The sequence below is a fragment of the Penicillium arizonense genome (assembly GCF_001773325.1).
Source record: "Penicillium arizonense strain CBS 141311 chromosome Unknown PENARI_contig004, whole genome shotgun sequence".
NCBI classification, from domain to species: Eukaryota; Fungi; Ascomycota; class Eurotiomycetes; order Eurotiales; family Aspergillaceae; genus Penicillium; species Penicillium arizonense.
In genome coordinates this window covers 963,202-979,744 of record NW_019173281.1, presented here as the reverse complement: position 1 = coordinate 979,744, position 16,543 = coordinate 963,202, and the positions used below count along the sequence as shown (strand labels likewise).

Genomic DNA, 16,543 nt, shown 5'->3' with positions numbered 1-16,543 from the left:
CGAAGCTAACTGGGCAGAAAGAGCCGGCATTATGGAAAATGGCGATCGTTACATCCCGCTATTCACCCCTTGCAGATGACTATATATGCAATGTAACTATGCGTCCCTACGTATATTTAGATACGTACATTGTATTGGGCAATCTGGGTCTCGAAAAGTGGACTACGGCACCTGCTTTTACTTTTGACAGTTTAACCGTCCTTTCTTTTCTTACTTTCTACCCGATTTCACCTTTCGTGTCTTTTCCGCTTATGCAATTTGCAAGCGGACATTGGAACGCCTATCTGGCTTTACATATTTTCTAGAGCATCAAAAATGGGAGTTACGTATCAGATGATGGGTGAAAAATGAGCCAAGCACCGGTATTGGGATACAGTGTTTCCCACTCTCCGATGATCAACACAAAATAGTTACACAATGGAGTACTACTACGGTAGCAAACATACTTGGGTACAAAGCGTAACGACTAGGTATTGTGGGGAGATTAAGTTAACATCGGGTAAGAAACAACGCTTTAATAAAAAAAGGAATGGGGAAGGAGTAGAAACAGATAAGTAGGTAGAAGCTTCTTACGATTCTGTCTTACTAAGGAATGATTTTGTGAGCTCCGGTCTAATGTAAAAGAGAAGTTGTGGACATCCACTATTTTGATCCCGGATCAATAGCAGTTGGAAGTCGTGGTGGTATGAGCGCTCTAGGACGACTACCGGTGATATACGAATCTTAGATGTGTGCTAGACAACTGCCTGGCTATATAACAGGTCCTGGAATATTTTATCTTGCAATAACAAACTTGACCATGAGGAATGTTCATGAAACTATAATCATACCAGGCACCTCACTTAGGCCCGTCGTATAAGAAAGCTCGATTTCAGGGTTTTCCTGAAACATATAGGGACCAAGTCCCCCTCTTAATTTCTCTTAACCTCTCCCGCTCAGCCTTTTTCTCGCTTATCCCCCTAAACTCTCGACTCTCCTAAACTTGCGGTTCGTTCCTCCACAGCGCCGCCATCCTCAGTGACAGTCGACCGTCACTTAAGCGACCTCGTTCGGTAGGATAGATACATCTCTAGCACGCCTATTGAACTTATGCCTAGGGAACGATGATCGTGCCTTCTTTGACATAAGAAATTAAGGTTCTGCGGCGGGCTCCTGGCTCACAGGCTAGAATGGATTGTTCGCTCCAGCGTAGGCATGGACGATCATCTGTCTTGCGGACGGGTAGTCGATTGTCTTTTCTTGACGCATGTGGAAGAGAATGATTGAGGTCTTCTGCTGGTCCGTCAGGCCAGAAACAACCTTCCATCCGAAGTACGGTTTCTGAGGTCCGTATTGCGCATGAAAGTCATCGGCTCTCTCGAGGTAAGTAGTGATCTTTTCATCTCGACCCTGTTTTGTGGCATCGTACAATTCTTCCATACGAGCGATGGATGCGAACTGAGACTCTTCCGGAAGGGCAAATCCTGTCAGACAAGCATTCTTCAGAAGGTCCCAGTCCTGTTTGACCGATCTGTCGAGCCGAATGTACCACGCCTCAGCTCGCCCTCTGATCCCTTGCCTGAACAGCAACCGAGAAACTTGCTGCATTTCGTTGTAGATTTCTCGCTGTTCCTCTGAAAGTGTTTCTGGCTTTTGGACCCTTTTCAGCGCTGGATTTGCTGCGATCTGGCTAGCATAATCTCGGCGAGTTGCGATCTCTATGTCTTCAATGAAATCCCTGGGATCTTCATATCCATCACGATGACCGTGGAACGGCCGGACCTCGAAAAAAGCGGGCATTTTGCTTGCTGGCTCTTGTGCTTAAGGTTTGTCGGATGGGGTATCGGATTTGTCGCCCACCGGTTCCTTCAATGAACTGGATGATGTGGCCTTTATTGATGGTGTCCTGGTATTTGAGAGAGCAGAATGACCATGTTGTTGGTTCTATGACCCGTACGCATGAGGACCCGAGTTTGGTCCCTCACAAAATCCCTCATTACAGGGGTATGACGTGCAAATAATTTGGTCAGCCATATGGCATCGGCCATATGGCTCCAGAACGGATTATTCTTCTCCAACCGAGCCCTTTATTCAAAGCCAGGCTACACAGCCTGGAGAATCTTAGTGATCTTTCTACTCCGCCAATATGGAGTTTGGTGCATCCTTGATGGTATCCCACCTCTGACTGAATGGCATCCACTTCACTTCTGGTATCATCACATGGTATATATTGCTATTTAGTTGATATCGGCCAACCTGTCGGGAGAAGTTCAGGAAAACAGGTAATCCGAGTTTGTTCTGGGAAAACTGCGGCAAAACCTAGAGTTCCGGATTCTAAGTTCTTGGTATAGCTAACAGATGGCTTGTTTAACAAGCGTGTCGTGCCTGGTTTCGTTACGCATCGTCTCAAATCCTACCAGAATAATGTTGGAAATTTTACATCTCGATATTCTTTCAGGGACATGACTACTTTTTGTTACTTAAAGTGGCTTCAACATATATAGGTAAAGATTGTACAGCTGGTGCTACAATATGACGGAAACATGTCTAGAATATATAGTTACATCGCAAGGCAACAAAAGCAACATTTCTGCTGCTCAGCACTCAGGTGCAAATAAAGTGACTAGCAAAATGGATTCACGCTCTGCATATAATTAAAGGAAAGAACAAAGGGAATCATGACAAAGGGGAATCATCGAGATCAACTACCTTCCTGCCCAGCTCCAACTTTTTTGAGACAGGCAGAAAGACAGAAGTAACAAAACAAGACCAAGCCAAACCAAACTAATCAAAGCCGACATCTCGCTAATTTTGATGGAAGCGAGAATTGCACGCAGCAGACATAACAATGCGGATGGGATATCCAGTTACAAACCAACACAAAACGAAAACAAAAACAAAAACAAAACCCCGGGAATGAGAGGGACTTTTCATGTCCTGCATCTTGAAACAAGAAATGAGAAACGAGAACGATAATTCAAAATCCCAAAACTACCGTCGATAGATCAAATCGATGTCTCGCATCGATCAATGTCCCATTCATCATGGGACATAGCATAGCATATTATTAGTCCCCTGTAGACCCTGCTACAGGGAATAGAGTCAGGATAGAATTATACAATACAAGAAGGACACCAGCCTCCATATGGTATCGGGGATCAAGGTGCAAAAGCCAATAAAGAAAAGGGGGAAAAAGTCGATACGGGGGTTTCAGGACTCCGTATTAACCATTTACCATATCATCTAGCGCCATCTTGCGCCGTTTGACAGGTCTATTCTTTGCTCCCTCTGGTTCCGATGGGGGTGCTTCTGCCCGTGGCATTGACGGTGAAACACCTGCTGCCATTTGGATTGGGGATGGTAGCTCCACTGGGCCTAGATGTCGTGGTACGGGATCCATAGAGCTTGTGATGGACGTGGAGCGTTGGTGTGGATATGCGTGTGTATGTGTCTGTTGGTGTGGGAGGGAATAGTTGAATGTCGGGCCTGCGGATCTGTGAAGTGCGATGGGCCGTGGTTCGTAGAGGCTTTCGTCTCGTCCTGGAATGGCCCATGAGGTTGGATATGGATCGCTTAAACGATGGACGTGGTGGGGAGGGGGAGGCGGTCCTGATCCTGCTGTTGCTTGGTGGATTGGGGGCAGTCGGACTGGGGATTCGATGTTGTAAGAGTCTCTTGGAGAGACTGTTTGTGGGACTCGGGGGTCACTAATTGATGGGCGGGTTGCGCTGTTTGGTGACTCTGTGTATGGGAGATAGGGGACTCCGACTGGCGGGGGTTGGTGTTGTGGGGGTGAAGTTGGTGGTGGTAATGCTGGTACGCCGTATGTTGGGAATCGTCGCTCCATGCCGGTCATTGTGCTGACTTTGAGTGCTGGGTTGAATCCGCCTGCCATGGGGAAATATGCCGGTGGATGGGTCGGAGCTGAATGGGCTTGTTCGGATGAAGAGAATGGTCGTCGACTCACGCCTGGGATGGGAGAGGGATCCATAGGCCGGGTTAGAGGGAATACCGAGGCAGACCAGCGGTGTGGCGTTCGTGCTGGGCTTGCATCCAGTCCTTGGAGATCGGTCATGGGTCTTAGTTCTCGTGAAGCAGTGTGCCGATGCATGACTGTCCGGCGAGTTTGTATGGCTGGTTGGGCCTCGGCTGGGATAGCTGGGTTCTCTAGATGCGTGGTATAAGACCGCAGTGACGAGTCCTCTGCTTTCAGCGGAGGCCTTCCTCGTTTCTTATGTGTGACATCCACACATGTCGACTGTTGGCTGTTAGTTAGGGTTTGGGTGCAATGGGTTTGGAACATACAGCTTTGCCAGCCAGGACACATCTTCGACATGGACGAGCTGAATCACATCCGAGATGCTTCTTCTTGCAATTGACACAGGCCGATGCTACATGGGCTTTGGTACGCCGGGTTGATTTCTGCGCCAGTGAGCGCGCTGCTGTTGGAGTAGTTTCTAGTGCCGGGAGTGGATATGGAGCCCCAGGGAGCCGGGGAGATCCCGAATATACCGGCCCCTGTTCATACGGCAGTCGTGGCAGTGGCTGGGGTACATGCGATACGTCTTGGGCAAGGACAGGTCCGGACCGATCTGTAGGATGTAAAGGCTTCTCTGCGGATGGCTCCGAGGGCTCCTCTGGAGGAGAGCCAGACATAGATTGACGGGGAAGAGGAGCCCGGGGGCTATGACCATTCGGAGACCAAGAACGATTCAACAGCCGCTCTGGGTCCGAGTTGAATCGGGGTCCGAACTGAGAGGTAGTGAGGCTCGGGGGGTGAAGCACGAGTGATTGCATCGGGCGTCGGGCAGGAAAAGAAATAGGCCCACGGGGCAGATGCTTCTTTTGTTTTTTCTCTTTTCTTTTTAGGTCCTGTGTCCCCGGATACTTCAAGGACCTATGAGTTCCGCTTGGGGCATCATATCTGATTGGGAAAAGAAGCAGCAGCGGTGTAGGAGGAAGGAGGGAAAAGGTCAATATGCGGTCGTCATCGAGCTTCAGGACCACTCGAGCTTATAATCAATGGGTAGAGAGATCCGCTATTGGAGGAGTCAGAAAATAGACTGCATCGATCAGCGGGAGATTTCCAGATCATGACAGCAGGGTTCTCATAGCGCATGTCTCCCACAGGGCAAGTTATTGCATGGCGGTCGATCATCGAGCTAGGATCAAGGGACCCCACGCCTTGCCTCTGTGTCTTGATCACACGTCCCACGTTCCCCTAGAGAAGAAACGGTGAACTATACCTGCAGCTCTCCCAAAGGAGCCGGATAACACCCCCACGGAGAGCTCCTGTGGTATTGTAGAGTCTTGGAGTACTCGAGTATTCCAGTACTCGTAGTACTAGATACGAAGGCGTTCAATAGTTACAGAATAAAGTGGGCGGGTCTATACATGGTCGGTGCCGCACTAGTTGATCTCCGATCGAATGGTCAACGGTATATCCCCTAAGTATTGAGTCAGTGAACGGGATCTCTCCCTCTGGGAAAGGGAGAAGTTCGTTCCAAACAAGAAATTAAATCAAATTCTCTATGCCAATCAGGGCCGGGGAAGCAAGGAAGATTTGCGGATCGACGTCGGCGCCCGCAGCCATTGCCAATAGTGTGGGCGGGGGACTATGCATTCCGTTTGACATGTACTTTTCCTTGTATTGATACAGGGTATTACTTCCCAATATATAGCATCCTATGTAACTATAACTTTAAGGAGGGGGCGCTTAATGGGGGTTGCAATCGGAGAATGTTCAATTATACAGAGTTGACTGTTCACCTGTAAATTAGGGCAAGGTGTGTTTCTGTGTTTCTTCGCCCCTCCGCTTTTTCATGCTCTTTCTTCTCAGAAGCTGGCCTGTTAGAGACTGAATAATAGAGCAAACTAATAATTTGGCATACTCCACTCCCTTCAAGCTTCTCTATTATTCTCCGACCCACCTGGGCAAATCCCGGCGTTTATGTCCCGGGCTAGGGGTTACGGTTACAGTCCGCAGATCAGATAGAAAGGTCTCACAGGGTAGGCACCAGTTTTGCTGCTGGGACTTTTTCCCATTTTATTTTCTTTTATTTCCTATTTATCTGGGAATAGTTTGCGAGGCAAATCATGCCGAAGCTAGTCTCGCAGTACTATACGGGCTGTGGTACCCACCGTTTATTGTTTGATGTGCAACCCCAACCATTGCTGTAAAGGAGAGAGGTCAAGGGGGGGAGAGGAATGCCTACTTTATTTTCCGGGGCACCCGGCAGATGTGGCTGCAGCCTTCTGCGCCTTTGGGCGATCACACTGCCCTCTGCGTGTGCGTAATGCTGATCATCCCTTGAGGAGGAGGAATCCAGACCCCTACAATATAAACAATATACCTTAGAACAGGGTATCAGGGGGAGATGGCCAGATCCTCGGGACAATAATCTAATATTCCTTAGGATCTAGGGAAAAGGGGTGTGGAACATACGGCACGCGGAGCAGCAAGGGGTCTGTCACCCCGTTCATGCAGGATTAAATAGTCTGTACGCTGGGTGAATGCCAATCACATTATTGCTACTCCTACCCCTCCTAGTCTAGTGCCAAACTAACTGTGAAAACCCGTTCATTAGTGGAGTACGGAACTATTTACACTTAGGCATTTAGGGTGTTCACGTCAGAATTCGCCGATAAGAGCGGAGAATATTCGGCGAGGAATTCTCCTAGTGTCAACGTTCTCATTTTAAAGGCCTCACATGCTCCGCAATCAAGTTATAGGCTAACTAGTTAGCTCCTAGTTGGCTTACTGGAGGGTCCGAGTGCCGGGATTGGGCCGTTATCACATCTTCGGGATCAGCTCAGGGCTCATTTAAACGTGATAGTCCGCATGGTGGTCCATTGGCTGCATTTACAACTTGCCTTCGTATCTTCCATGTGGTGAGCATAGTCAGTTCCTAAATCCCGGATCGATCAGACATAAAACATAAAAGACAAGACACAGTTGTGGTATCTCTGCAATATAGACATTTTATTCTACAAAATCCTCTCCAATAAACATGATCATCTTCTTCCCTTCTTTGTCGGCCGGGCATTCTTATCGCGACGCTGTTGCTTCTGCTTACGCGCCTTGCGAATATCATCCGTAGACCGAATCTCGCTCTTTCCACCGTATGCCGCACCGCCCATCTTGTCGAATTGGCGTTCGCGCGCAGCCTCATTCTTCTTCTTCATCTTGTCGTAGTCACCACGCAGAGGATCAGCACGCTTAGGCGCACGGTCCTGGTTGTGACGGAAGCGGCCGGTGGCGTGACGAGAGTTGACCTGGGACATGCTGCCAGGCTTCTCAGCCTCGCCAACGCGGGGCAGGCGGTCGGCCCGCTTGCCCTTTTGCCAGGCCTGGAAGCGACCGCTACGGAAGCTGGCCGCGATCTTGGCTCCACTCTCTCCGCGGACAAGGCGAGTTCCCTTGGATCCGTCCTCGTCGTTCTGGCGAGCAACATACTTCTTGTGTCGCTTGTCCCAGCGCATCATTGTACGGGGTTCCGCGAAACCGCGCTTGCCTTCGTCGCCGTTCAGGTCCATGGTTGCGCTACGGGATTCGTGGGCGAAGTTGGAGTTGGTACCAGAGTGAACACCGTAAGCCTTGTCTTCCGCCATGTCGTTGTTGTTAGGCGTGTAGCCCATGAAGTAGTCGGGGTTCTGGAATGAGGCGAGAGGGTTCTTGGGTCCTTGGTCTGTGTTCTTTTTGTTGTAGGCGCCGAAAGTGACCTCGAGGTCGTCATCAGATGCCTCGGACATGTTCTCACCGGGTTGATCAGGCATGTCCTCATCCTCCATCTCCCCATTTTCGCCAGTCGGCATGCCGAGTGCGGAAAGCTCGGCCTCCGCTTTAGCATCGGCGCGCTTTCTCTTGGTCTCAACAGATGTACGAATTCGTCGGATGGTATCGACGGCAACGTTATCGTCGGTCTTTCCACCTCTGCGGTTGTTTGCCTCGAAGATGGTTTCCTGGGGCCGGTATCCACCAATGCGGGCTAGCATGTTCTCACGCTCGTTCTCCAGATCGCTTGTTTTATCGTTGAAGAGAGGGTGGATTGCAGCCCAGTTGTCTGAGGAGACGACCTCCTTGGCCCGCTTCGCACTTTCTGCAGAAGCCGAGTTACGGGTGCGCAGATAGAGCTTCTCTCCCTTTCCGGCAACTTGTCGCTGTCCGTAGATGTCGGTATCCTCATCCAGAACCTTGTTGACCCATTCACAATTGCGAGACAACGCATCACGAGACAATGTGCCCACAACTACGTCCTCGGCGAAGTTGACCTGAGTGCCATACTGACGGCCAACAACCAATCGACGTCCCAAGAACAGTTGAAGGTCCAGAAGGTAGGGGACATCGGCATCGCGAACGAGGCTGTAACTCCAACCCTTTTGACCAGCTCGAGCAGTACGACCGACACGGTGAATGAAGATCTTAGGCTGGGAGGGGAAGTCGTAGTTGATGACGTTGGCAAGGACGGGAATATCGATACCTCTGGCGGCAACGTCGGTTACGACTAGGATATTTGAGATACCCGATCGGAAGTTCTGAACTTGTTCCTTGCGAGCCGTCTGATCAAGCGAACCGTAAGCGTAGGAGGTCGCAAATCCTGCCTCGAGCAGAAGAGAGTAAAGGTAGTCGACGTGGTGCTTGGTGGCGGCGAACACAATAGTCGAGTGCTTGGTCGGGGACTCCTTGAAGCCGCTGGGCTTTCGCACGTCAGACCTCTTGCGCTTGCGGGTCGGGTTTAATCGTTCTTGCTCGAGCATGTGGCCAATTTCGGTCTGTCCGGTGGGCATTTGAATGACGTCGTGCAGAATGTGTAGAAGGGCACCCTCCTTGTCTGATGACTTGACTCCGAAGAATGCGTTTTGTAGATCAGGGGAAATCTTGTTTTCCGTATCCAGACGGATCAGACAGGGCTCTTGGAGACCAGCCCGGGCGAATTCCACAAGGGATTTGGGCAATGTAGCAGAAAATAGTAAAGTCTGACGGGTGGCAGCCAATCCGTGCATAATCTCGTTAAGCTGGGCTTCGAAACCCAATTCGAAAAGTCGATCAGCTTCATCGAAGACGACATACTTGATACTGGATAGATCAAGATCCATTTCAACCTTCAAGTGCAAGAATCGACCAGGTGTCGCAATAACAATATCGGGGTTGTTGGCCATCATCCCGAATTGATCCTCCAGACTGTCACCACCAACCAGGAGCACAGTCTTCAAATCCGTTCCACGTCCCATCTCCTTGACAACCTTCATAGTTTGCAAAGCCAGTTCACGAGACGGGGACATGATCAAAGCACGAGCACCGAACGCAGTGCTGTGGCTCTTCAATTTCTCAATCATGGGAATAACGAACGACGCAGTCTTTCCGGAACCAGTACGGGCCATACCCACGACATCCTTGTCATCCATAATAACGGGAATGGTCTTACGCTGAATCGGAGTAGGCACGGAAAATCCCTTCCGGGAAATGGCCTTGAGCAGGGTCATGTTAAGACCCATTGCCTGGAAACCACCACCCTTCTTCACAGTGCGACCCTTCAGACTTGATCCTTTTCGGTTAGCAGATGCTTGCTGGCCTGCAATGAAGGCTGCATCGCCATCATCGTCCGATCCGAGGAAATCGAGATCCTGCCGGGGAGCAGGCTTCTGCTTCTGTTGGCGGGCCTGGGGCTTTGCGCCGTCGTCGGAATCGCTGTCATGTTGGAAAAGAGCGCTGGTAATGTCAAACTCGTTCTCCGACTCTGCGGGGGAGGCTTCGCGGCGAGGCATTGTTGCGGTATGCCGACTAAGGCGGAAGAAATGCGGTGATAAGCGTTAAACAGGTCGACGCATCAACGTCGGAGGGAGTACAAAGTTGACAATCGTATGAGGATTAACGAAAGTATCCCACAGACAATTCCTCGACTGCGCACAAGCTTCAACAACTGAAGCGTAAGTCGAGTCGCTTATCTCGTGTTTCGATCGCCGCAAAAAAAAAGTTGAGAGAAACGAAGGCGGTGAATGCCGGATCAACAATCTACCGAGTCTGAACCAAATGATCTTTCTATACATCGAGGACGAGGATGATGCTGTCGCCAACTTACGATAAGATTGTGTTGTTTTCTCGAGGGGTATATTGAAGGCTGGTAATAAACTGGTTAGATCTTTACTATCATACATTGTACCTTCAAAGAATCAGAAGTGTGGGTTATATGATAGCAATTACAAACATGAGACGAAGATGAGTCCGTTAGAGTCTCCAAGTAAAATTCGAAGTAATTTATGAACATGGCTTGTGTACATAAATAGCCTAAATACAGTCTTTATAAAAAGAATACATGTACAGAAAGACATCAAAGTAGGCAGACCTCAGTAAAGTGAAAGCGGTCAGACACGGCAGAACACCCCGCGACGCGTGCAACACGCTCCCAATTGAGTAAAATGGTGTTTGGAGTCACTCTCTACCTCAATTTTCCCCATCTCAACACCACATCATGGGTATGTATTTACCCTCAATCCAACACCCCAAATCCCACACACTCAATCTAACACTCTCTCCAGACGGCGGATACAATAACTACAACTCATTTGGCGGCGGCGGCGGCGGCGGAGGCTTCATGCCAGGCGAGACGAACAGCCCTGCAGGAGGAAAGGTAACACAACATCCCAAGCACACCCACCTGACAAACCCCAACTAAAAATCAATTCCACAGACCGGAGACCGGGACAACAAAACCCTCCGCCCGGTAACAGTCAAGCAAGTTCTGGACGCCTCGCAACCATTCCCGGAAGCACCCTTCCAAGTGGACGGAGCAGACGTAGCCAACGTCCTCTTCATAGGCCAAGTGCGAAACATCAGCTCGCAGAGCACAAACGTGACCTACAAAATCGACGACGGCACCGGCGAAATCGAAGTCAAGAAATGGGTCGACTCCACCACGGCCGATAACATGGACACGGACGATGGCAAGGCTCCCGGCGATGGGAAGAGCGAGCTCGAGCTCAACGGGTACGCGCGCGTATTTGGCTCCGTCAAGTCTTTCGGGAACAAGCGATACATTGGTGCGCATAGTGTGCGGCCCTTGTCGAATATTAACGAGTTGCATGTTCATTTGCTGGAGGCTACTGCTGTTCATTTGTTCTTTACTCGTGGTCCGCCTGGTGGTGCTGGTGCCCCTGCTGGAGGTGCGGCTGGTGCTGGGGGTGATGCGGTTATGGGTGGTGCGGATGATTATGGCGCTGGGCAGAATAAGGCTCTTGCTTCTATGGGGCCTGTTGCTAAGAAGATTTATTCGTTGCTTCGGACTGAGCCGCAGGATGATACTGGTTTACATATGCAGGTTATTGCTTCCAAGCTTAACCTGCCTGCTACGGAGGTTGCTAAGGCTGGTGAGGAGTTGCTCGGTGCTGGTGTTATCTTCTCTACTATGGATGAGCAGACTTGGGCTATCCTCGAGTACTAAGGTGGTGGTTTGTCTGTCATCTTCAAAAGTCACATTCAGACTCCAATGATATCATGATCTATCTTTTATAACATAACTTTCTGGGGAGGTGAACTACTCTATTTCCATTGTATTTCCGTCGGTTTTGGTAAAGACATGTACTGAAAACAAGAAACAGAAATAGAATCAATCTAGCCACCGCTGATGCATCAGGTCGAACAAGAACGTATGTGCTGAAATCATGCAAATGAACATACCGTTGCGAACGGTCATATGTCATATCGACCATCTCGTATCATATCAACTCTAGAGATCAAATCAAGTCAGCTCGTTCCTTAGAATAGCCTCCTCGACAGAACGATTCCAATTAGCTCGACTGATAAAGATCCCCTCGACGATGGAAACAAGCCCAAGAGCAAGGGCAACACCAGTCCATAATCCCATGACGCCCCAGTCTAAAGCAAAAGTCGTTCCCATACTGATGGGCATGGCAACCACATAGTAAAGGAAGAGCTGAACGTAACCGCCCACTTCTTGACGACCCAATCCACGGAGAATACCATTGCAATTCGCTGCGAGGGCATCGAAGAGTTGGAACGCTGCGCAGAGGGGGAGAACCTGTGCCACGATATCAACAACCTCGGGATCTGAACTGAATAGCCTGGGGATGTAAGATCGCAAACTTGACAGAAGAACCATGTTGAAAATACCAACGATGGCTGCTCCATAGAAGCTGACTTTTGCAGAGATCTTGGCTGCATCGACCAACGTGGCTCCAATCAGGTTTGCTACTCGCGTGCTACCAGCGATAGACAGTGGAAATGGAATCTGCCATGTAATACTGGAGATTGTTGCCAGGATGGATTGGGCTGCTAGTTCCGATGTCCCGAGATAGCTGGATGCTAGCGTCAGAATTTCGAATGCGAGACACTCTGCCTCCACCATGATCAAGCCCGGGAGTGCGAGTCGGATCATTGGGCCCCAATTTTGGAATGCGCGTGTGGTAAAGCCGCACCAGCACTCGGATCCTACTTTGAAATAGACGTATATGAACAAGCAGATGGGAAGAAGGGTCTCTGTGATAACAACGGCGATTGGAGCGCCGATGAAGCCCCATTGAAGTTTCTATAAGAAATCAGCATCGTCCCCATTAACAGTCAAGGAAAGACACATACCCAGACAAAGAACCAGTTGAGGAAAGCGTTTAGCGGCGCACACACAATCAGAACATACAGCGAGGCAGAGAACACACCCTGAGCCTGGAGGTAACGCTTACCACTCTCGAAGCAAGCATACCCAGGAGCCCCCAAGAGAGCCACTTTCAAATAAAGACCAGCCATCGCAGCCACTTCCTTCTCAGGCACAATCTTCGCAAGGATATGGTCGGCGAAATACCAAAGAACTGCAATGGGAATGGTAATAACCCAAAGGAAAAATACCATTCGCAGCATCTGCAAGCCTACCAGCTTCCTCTTGCCAGACCCATACGCTTGAGCACACAGAGTGTCCAAACTCGTCGCCAGACCCGAGTAAACCGCATTACCTGTAATGCTGACAGTCATACTAGCCAAACTGACCGCACCAAGCTCCTCTTTCCCCAAATGACCAATGGTAAAGATACTAGCTACAGTGAGTGAATACTGCAGCAAGAATGTGACCATCAGTGGTAACGAGTATTTGCCAATGACCTTTGCTTCGCGCTGCCACGTGGTTTGGATCAGGCCTGCAGCAACAGCTTCCTCCCATTTGCGGTCAATTTCATCTAAGTCCATTTCGGTGTCCTCGGTGTCTGCAGGTCCCTGCAGGAGAGCCGTGGTCTCGTTTGATACCGGGCCCGTTTCAGCTTCCCTGCTTGGGGAGCGTCGCGACGAGGCACTCGGTCGTCGGGAGACCCTTCCCTGGCCGATAGCTGCGGATAGTAGGCCGCTGACCTTGCGCTGTAAGCCATGGGCCTTGCCATGTGCATGCTCGGGCGGGATTACATGGTTGTCGCTAAGTAGGTTTCGCTCTTCTTCGATGGCTTGTTCGCGCTCGCTCTGTGAGAGAGGCTGCTGCTCCCCGTTGTTGGGAATTACGGTCGCATGGCTGACGGACGTGAAGTGTCCGGGCCGCCGATATGACCCTGCTAGGGAGTGGGGGTTGGTGCCGGTCCAGCTGCCGGGCGGGCGAGCGGTTGAACAATCGGATATTACATCGGTGGAGGTGTTGTCCTCGTCGCTATATTCTGCTAGATCTCGAGCAATTGCTGAGGCGGCGATGGGCGAGCTGGCGGTGAAGGACCGGCTGAATGGGCTCTGATGCTCGGCGGCGTCCACCGAGCGGATGTTGCGGGCCATGATAAGAGAGACGGGGTAGCACTGGTCTATGGTACTGTCTATGGCCACATCCTTTGGAGTCAAACACGTTTGACTTGAAGCTTGAAGTCGGCACGCGAAGTATCAAAGGACAAAAAGCAAAAAGCGGAGAAGTTAAGAAGCGGAGCCCAGGCAGTATTTGTAGTGTTCAGATAGGTAGGTACAGCCCCACACACCTATATCAGCTAACAATTGACAAGGGATGAGTCAACTCGTATGAGATTACCCTAATCTATCTAGATCCCGAGATCCATTTGTCTATCTACCGTTCCGCCTCCAATTGTCAACGCGTTGAACTCAAAGCACCCCACCGATAAAGACCCACCGACAAGCTGATGCCTCGATGATCGACATACAGAACTTTGAACCCTGGTCAGCCAAACATTACCTAATAAAATATTGCATCTGTGCACATCCATGTCTATATGCATCTAACAAGTTGCACTGCATAAGTTCGTGACATCATGCCGAAAACGGTATAGACCACATCACATGACTACCCTCAGGCCTCCTCTCTCCAACTGTGACCAAAGCTTCCAAGCTCCAGTTTCAGCTTCATTAAGCAATCATGTCTCAAGCAAGGACGAGTGCTCTCACTCGACCACCCTTCAACCCGCTGATCAATCCAGTTCATGCCAAGCCAGTCCTGGTCGAAGAGTAAGTGCATAAAACCCGAGACCCTCTCTGCCAAAACGGGAAACATGGTGGCGGAGTCCCTTGCATCCAGTCACCTTCCAAACTCTTCCATACCACGTCCCCCATGGGTGGTGGTCCGGAGTTGGAATTCCAGACGGATAGACATGCTTCCTCCCCATACCCACCCCACACGTGTTAATATTAATGTCCATGTTTATATCCACTAACAAGCCACCCAGCCACATCGAATCCCAACGCCACATCTTTCTCTCGCGCCCATATTGCGGTGCTCTCCTCTTCGAAAACAGCACCTCAGATGCACGCGACCACTGCGCCAACGAGCGCACATTCCTCTCATGGCTCCGACTATCAATTTATCTAGCGGTCGTGTCGCTGGCGATCATCATCTCCTTCCATTTCCGCGATCAGCCTACCGGTCTTGAGAAGCGTATGGCTTTGCCGCTGGGTATTATCTTTTGGATTCTTAGTCTTACCTGTTTGGCTAATGGGTTTTTCAATTACTCGCGGACTGTTATGAAGTATGCGCGGAAGGCGGCGTTGGTGCAGAGTGGGTGGAAGACGCAGGTTGTTTTTACGGTTGTTGGTACTGTTATTCTTGGGAGTTGTATTTTGTTCTTGTCCACGGACCCGCAGCAGTGAGGGGTTCCTTGGTTGATTTGGGTTTGTTGTTTTGTTCCATTAGCGTTGGCGTTGGTCTTGTTGATATCCATTGCATACTATTATTGTTCCTACTTTCCGGGAATGAGATTAAAACGTTAACATGAAATGCTGCATATTTATTCAAGATATACCGAGATATTTTCTAAATTAGGGGTTGACAAAACAGACTGAGGTATCAATTCCATGAGTCACGTAAAGGGAATGCCGAAATGCATATGACCGAAAAGAAAGCAGAACCAAAAACGCAATATATGCTCCAGGTCGTTTACATGCGACGGATCTCCTGCTCGTTCTTGTACGCCTCTAGAGCCGGGGTGCCCAAGTGGCTCCACCACTCGAATAGCATCGAGTTGCAGATCAGCTTGAACCACGGGGTGAACTTCAAGCCGGGCTGCTCGAACATGGTCTTGAGCTCGTCGGCCGAAACGTAGGTAGTGTCACGGACCTCGTTAGGGCTGGGGGCCAGGTCGACATCGGCCTGGATGAAGAGGATATAGTCCACTGGAATAAAGTCAGAACCCAATCGACTCGAGTCAATCTTGTATCAGTGGCATACCTTCGTGCTCACCCCACTTGCCATCACTGGGAGCCTTGTAGTGAATTCTCGTGAAGAACTCGAACTTGTCCAGCGGGACCTGCTCCGCCTTAATACCAAGCTCGTGGTCCAGCTTGCGCTGCGCGGCACGCTTCACTCCCATAACTGCAGCATCCAACTCAGCGCCTGTCTCGCCGGGGATTCCAAGGGGGTGTGAGCAGCAGGTGTTGGTCCACATATCGGGGAAGGTGATCTTCTCGGAGGCGCGCTGTTGAAGCAGCAGGCGCTTGTTGGAGTCGAACAGGAAAACAGAGAAAGCACGGTGAAGGAGACCCTTGTCAATATTGGTCATCAAGTGGCCTGTCAATAATGACCGTCAGTATTAATTCATTCGCAGGGGCTTATGCCCACCACTACCCCGCCATTTGGAGTCTGGGGTTGAGTTCAACGTACAGAGTTTCTTGCTGGCGCTGCCGATGGGTCGGTCATTGTTATCCAGGACAATGCAAACTTCGTCCATCAGGCGCACCTGCTCCTCGTCGTAGCCCTCGAGCTCGCCGGCATCGCGCGCGGTCTGTGTTTGGCTGGTAGGGAGAATTTCGCGAGCCAGCGATGTGTCGACCTCAGGGAAGAGGGTGGCGACGTTGTCCGCCGTGATTTCGGGTACACTGTTCAGTGTCATTGTTGTACTTGTAGTCGTTGTGCTCATTTTGGCGTAATGGAAGTTTAGTAAAGAGAAGGAGGTCAGGAGCAACAAAAAAGCCAAGGGTGTTGGGGAAGGCGGCAAGGATCGGCAGATTTGCCCCAGGGACCAATGTGATTGATCGCCTCAACAATTCAATTCCCTCTTGCACCTACATATACATACCCATTGCTGGATCATTGTCAATTGATAAGCTTACACTTGCCCTGCTGTACTGTTTGACCACGGGGTACGGGCG

At 50.2% G+C, this 16,543-nt stretch overlaps 7 protein-coding genes across 7 annotated transcripts; 2 read left to right on the top strand and 5 right to left on the bottom strand.

Moving 5' to 3' along the window:
- Nucleotides 1–1,164: 1,164 nt before the first annotated feature.
- PENARI_c004G05336 (uncharacterized protein) lies at nucleotides 1,165–1,779 on the bottom strand (the record flags this gene model as incomplete). The annotated part of the gene is made up of 1 exon (XM_022629135.1): nucleotides 1,165–1,779. One exon carries the CDS (start codon nucleotides 1,777–1,779, stop codon nucleotides 1,165–1,167), a length of 615 nt encoding a protein of 204 aa, XP_022490881.1.
- Nucleotides 1,780–3,202: 1,423 nt separating this feature from the next.
- Nucleotides 3,203–4,635, bottom strand: sclB (uncharacterized protein; the record flags this gene model as incomplete). The annotated part of the gene is made up of 2 exons (XM_022628928.1): nucleotides 3,203–4,237; nucleotides 4,285–4,635. The coding sequence occupies 2 exons, from the start codon at nucleotides 4,633–4,635 to the stop codon at nucleotides 3,203–3,205; spliced, it is 1,386 nt and encodes a 461-aa protein (XP_022491006.1).
- Nucleotides 4,636–6,993: 2,358 nt separating this feature from the next.
- Nucleotides 6,994–9,744, bottom strand: PENARI_c004G04669 (ATP-dependent RNA helicase DBP10; the record flags this gene model as incomplete). Its single annotated transcript, XM_022629099.1, has 1 exon — nucleotides 6,994–9,744. One exon carries the CDS (start codon nucleotides 9,742–9,744, stop codon nucleotides 6,994–6,996), a length of 2,751 nt encoding a protein of 916 aa, XP_022491209.1.
- Nucleotides 9,745–10,448: 704 nt separating this feature from the next.
- Nucleotides 10,449–11,417, top strand: PENARI_c004G11267 (uncharacterized protein; the record flags this gene model as incomplete). Its single annotated transcript, XM_022629443.1, has 3 exons — nucleotides 10,449–10,452; nucleotides 10,516–10,607; nucleotides 10,668–11,417. The coding sequence occupies 3 exons, from the start codon at nucleotides 10,449–10,451 to the stop codon at nucleotides 11,415–11,417; spliced, it is 846 nt and encodes a 281-aa protein (XP_022491248.1).
- Nucleotides 11,418–11,714: 297 nt separating this feature from the next.
- Nucleotides 11,715–13,732, bottom strand: PENARI_c004G09875 (MATE family efflux transporter; the record flags this gene model as incomplete). Its single annotated transcript, XM_022629366.1, has 2 exons — nucleotides 11,715–12,521; nucleotides 12,572–13,732. 2 exons carry the CDS (start codon nucleotides 13,730–13,732, stop codon nucleotides 11,715–11,717), a joined length of 1,968 nt encoding a protein of 655 aa, XP_022490661.1.
- A 586-nt stretch (nucleotides 13,733–14,318) lies between these two features.
- PENARI_c004G09595 (DUF202 domain-containing protein) lies at nucleotides 14,319–15,046 on the top strand (the record flags this gene model as incomplete). The annotated part of the gene is made up of 2 exons (XM_022629354.1): nucleotides 14,319–14,407; nucleotides 14,626–15,046. 2 exons carry the CDS (start codon nucleotides 14,319–14,321, stop codon nucleotides 15,044–15,046), a joined length of 510 nt encoding a protein of 169 aa, XP_022490726.1.
- A 286-nt stretch (nucleotides 15,047–15,332) lies between these two features.
- Nucleotides 15,333–16,311, bottom strand: idi1 (isopentenyl-diphosphate delta-isomerase IDI1; the record flags this gene model as incomplete). Its single annotated transcript, XM_022629178.1, has 3 exons — nucleotides 15,333–15,568; nucleotides 15,624–15,962; nucleotides 16,056–16,311. The coding sequence occupies 3 exons, from the start codon at nucleotides 16,309–16,311 to the stop codon at nucleotides 15,333–15,335; spliced, it is 831 nt and encodes a 276-aa protein (XP_022490947.1).
- Nucleotides 16,312–16,543: the final 232 nt, after the last annotated feature.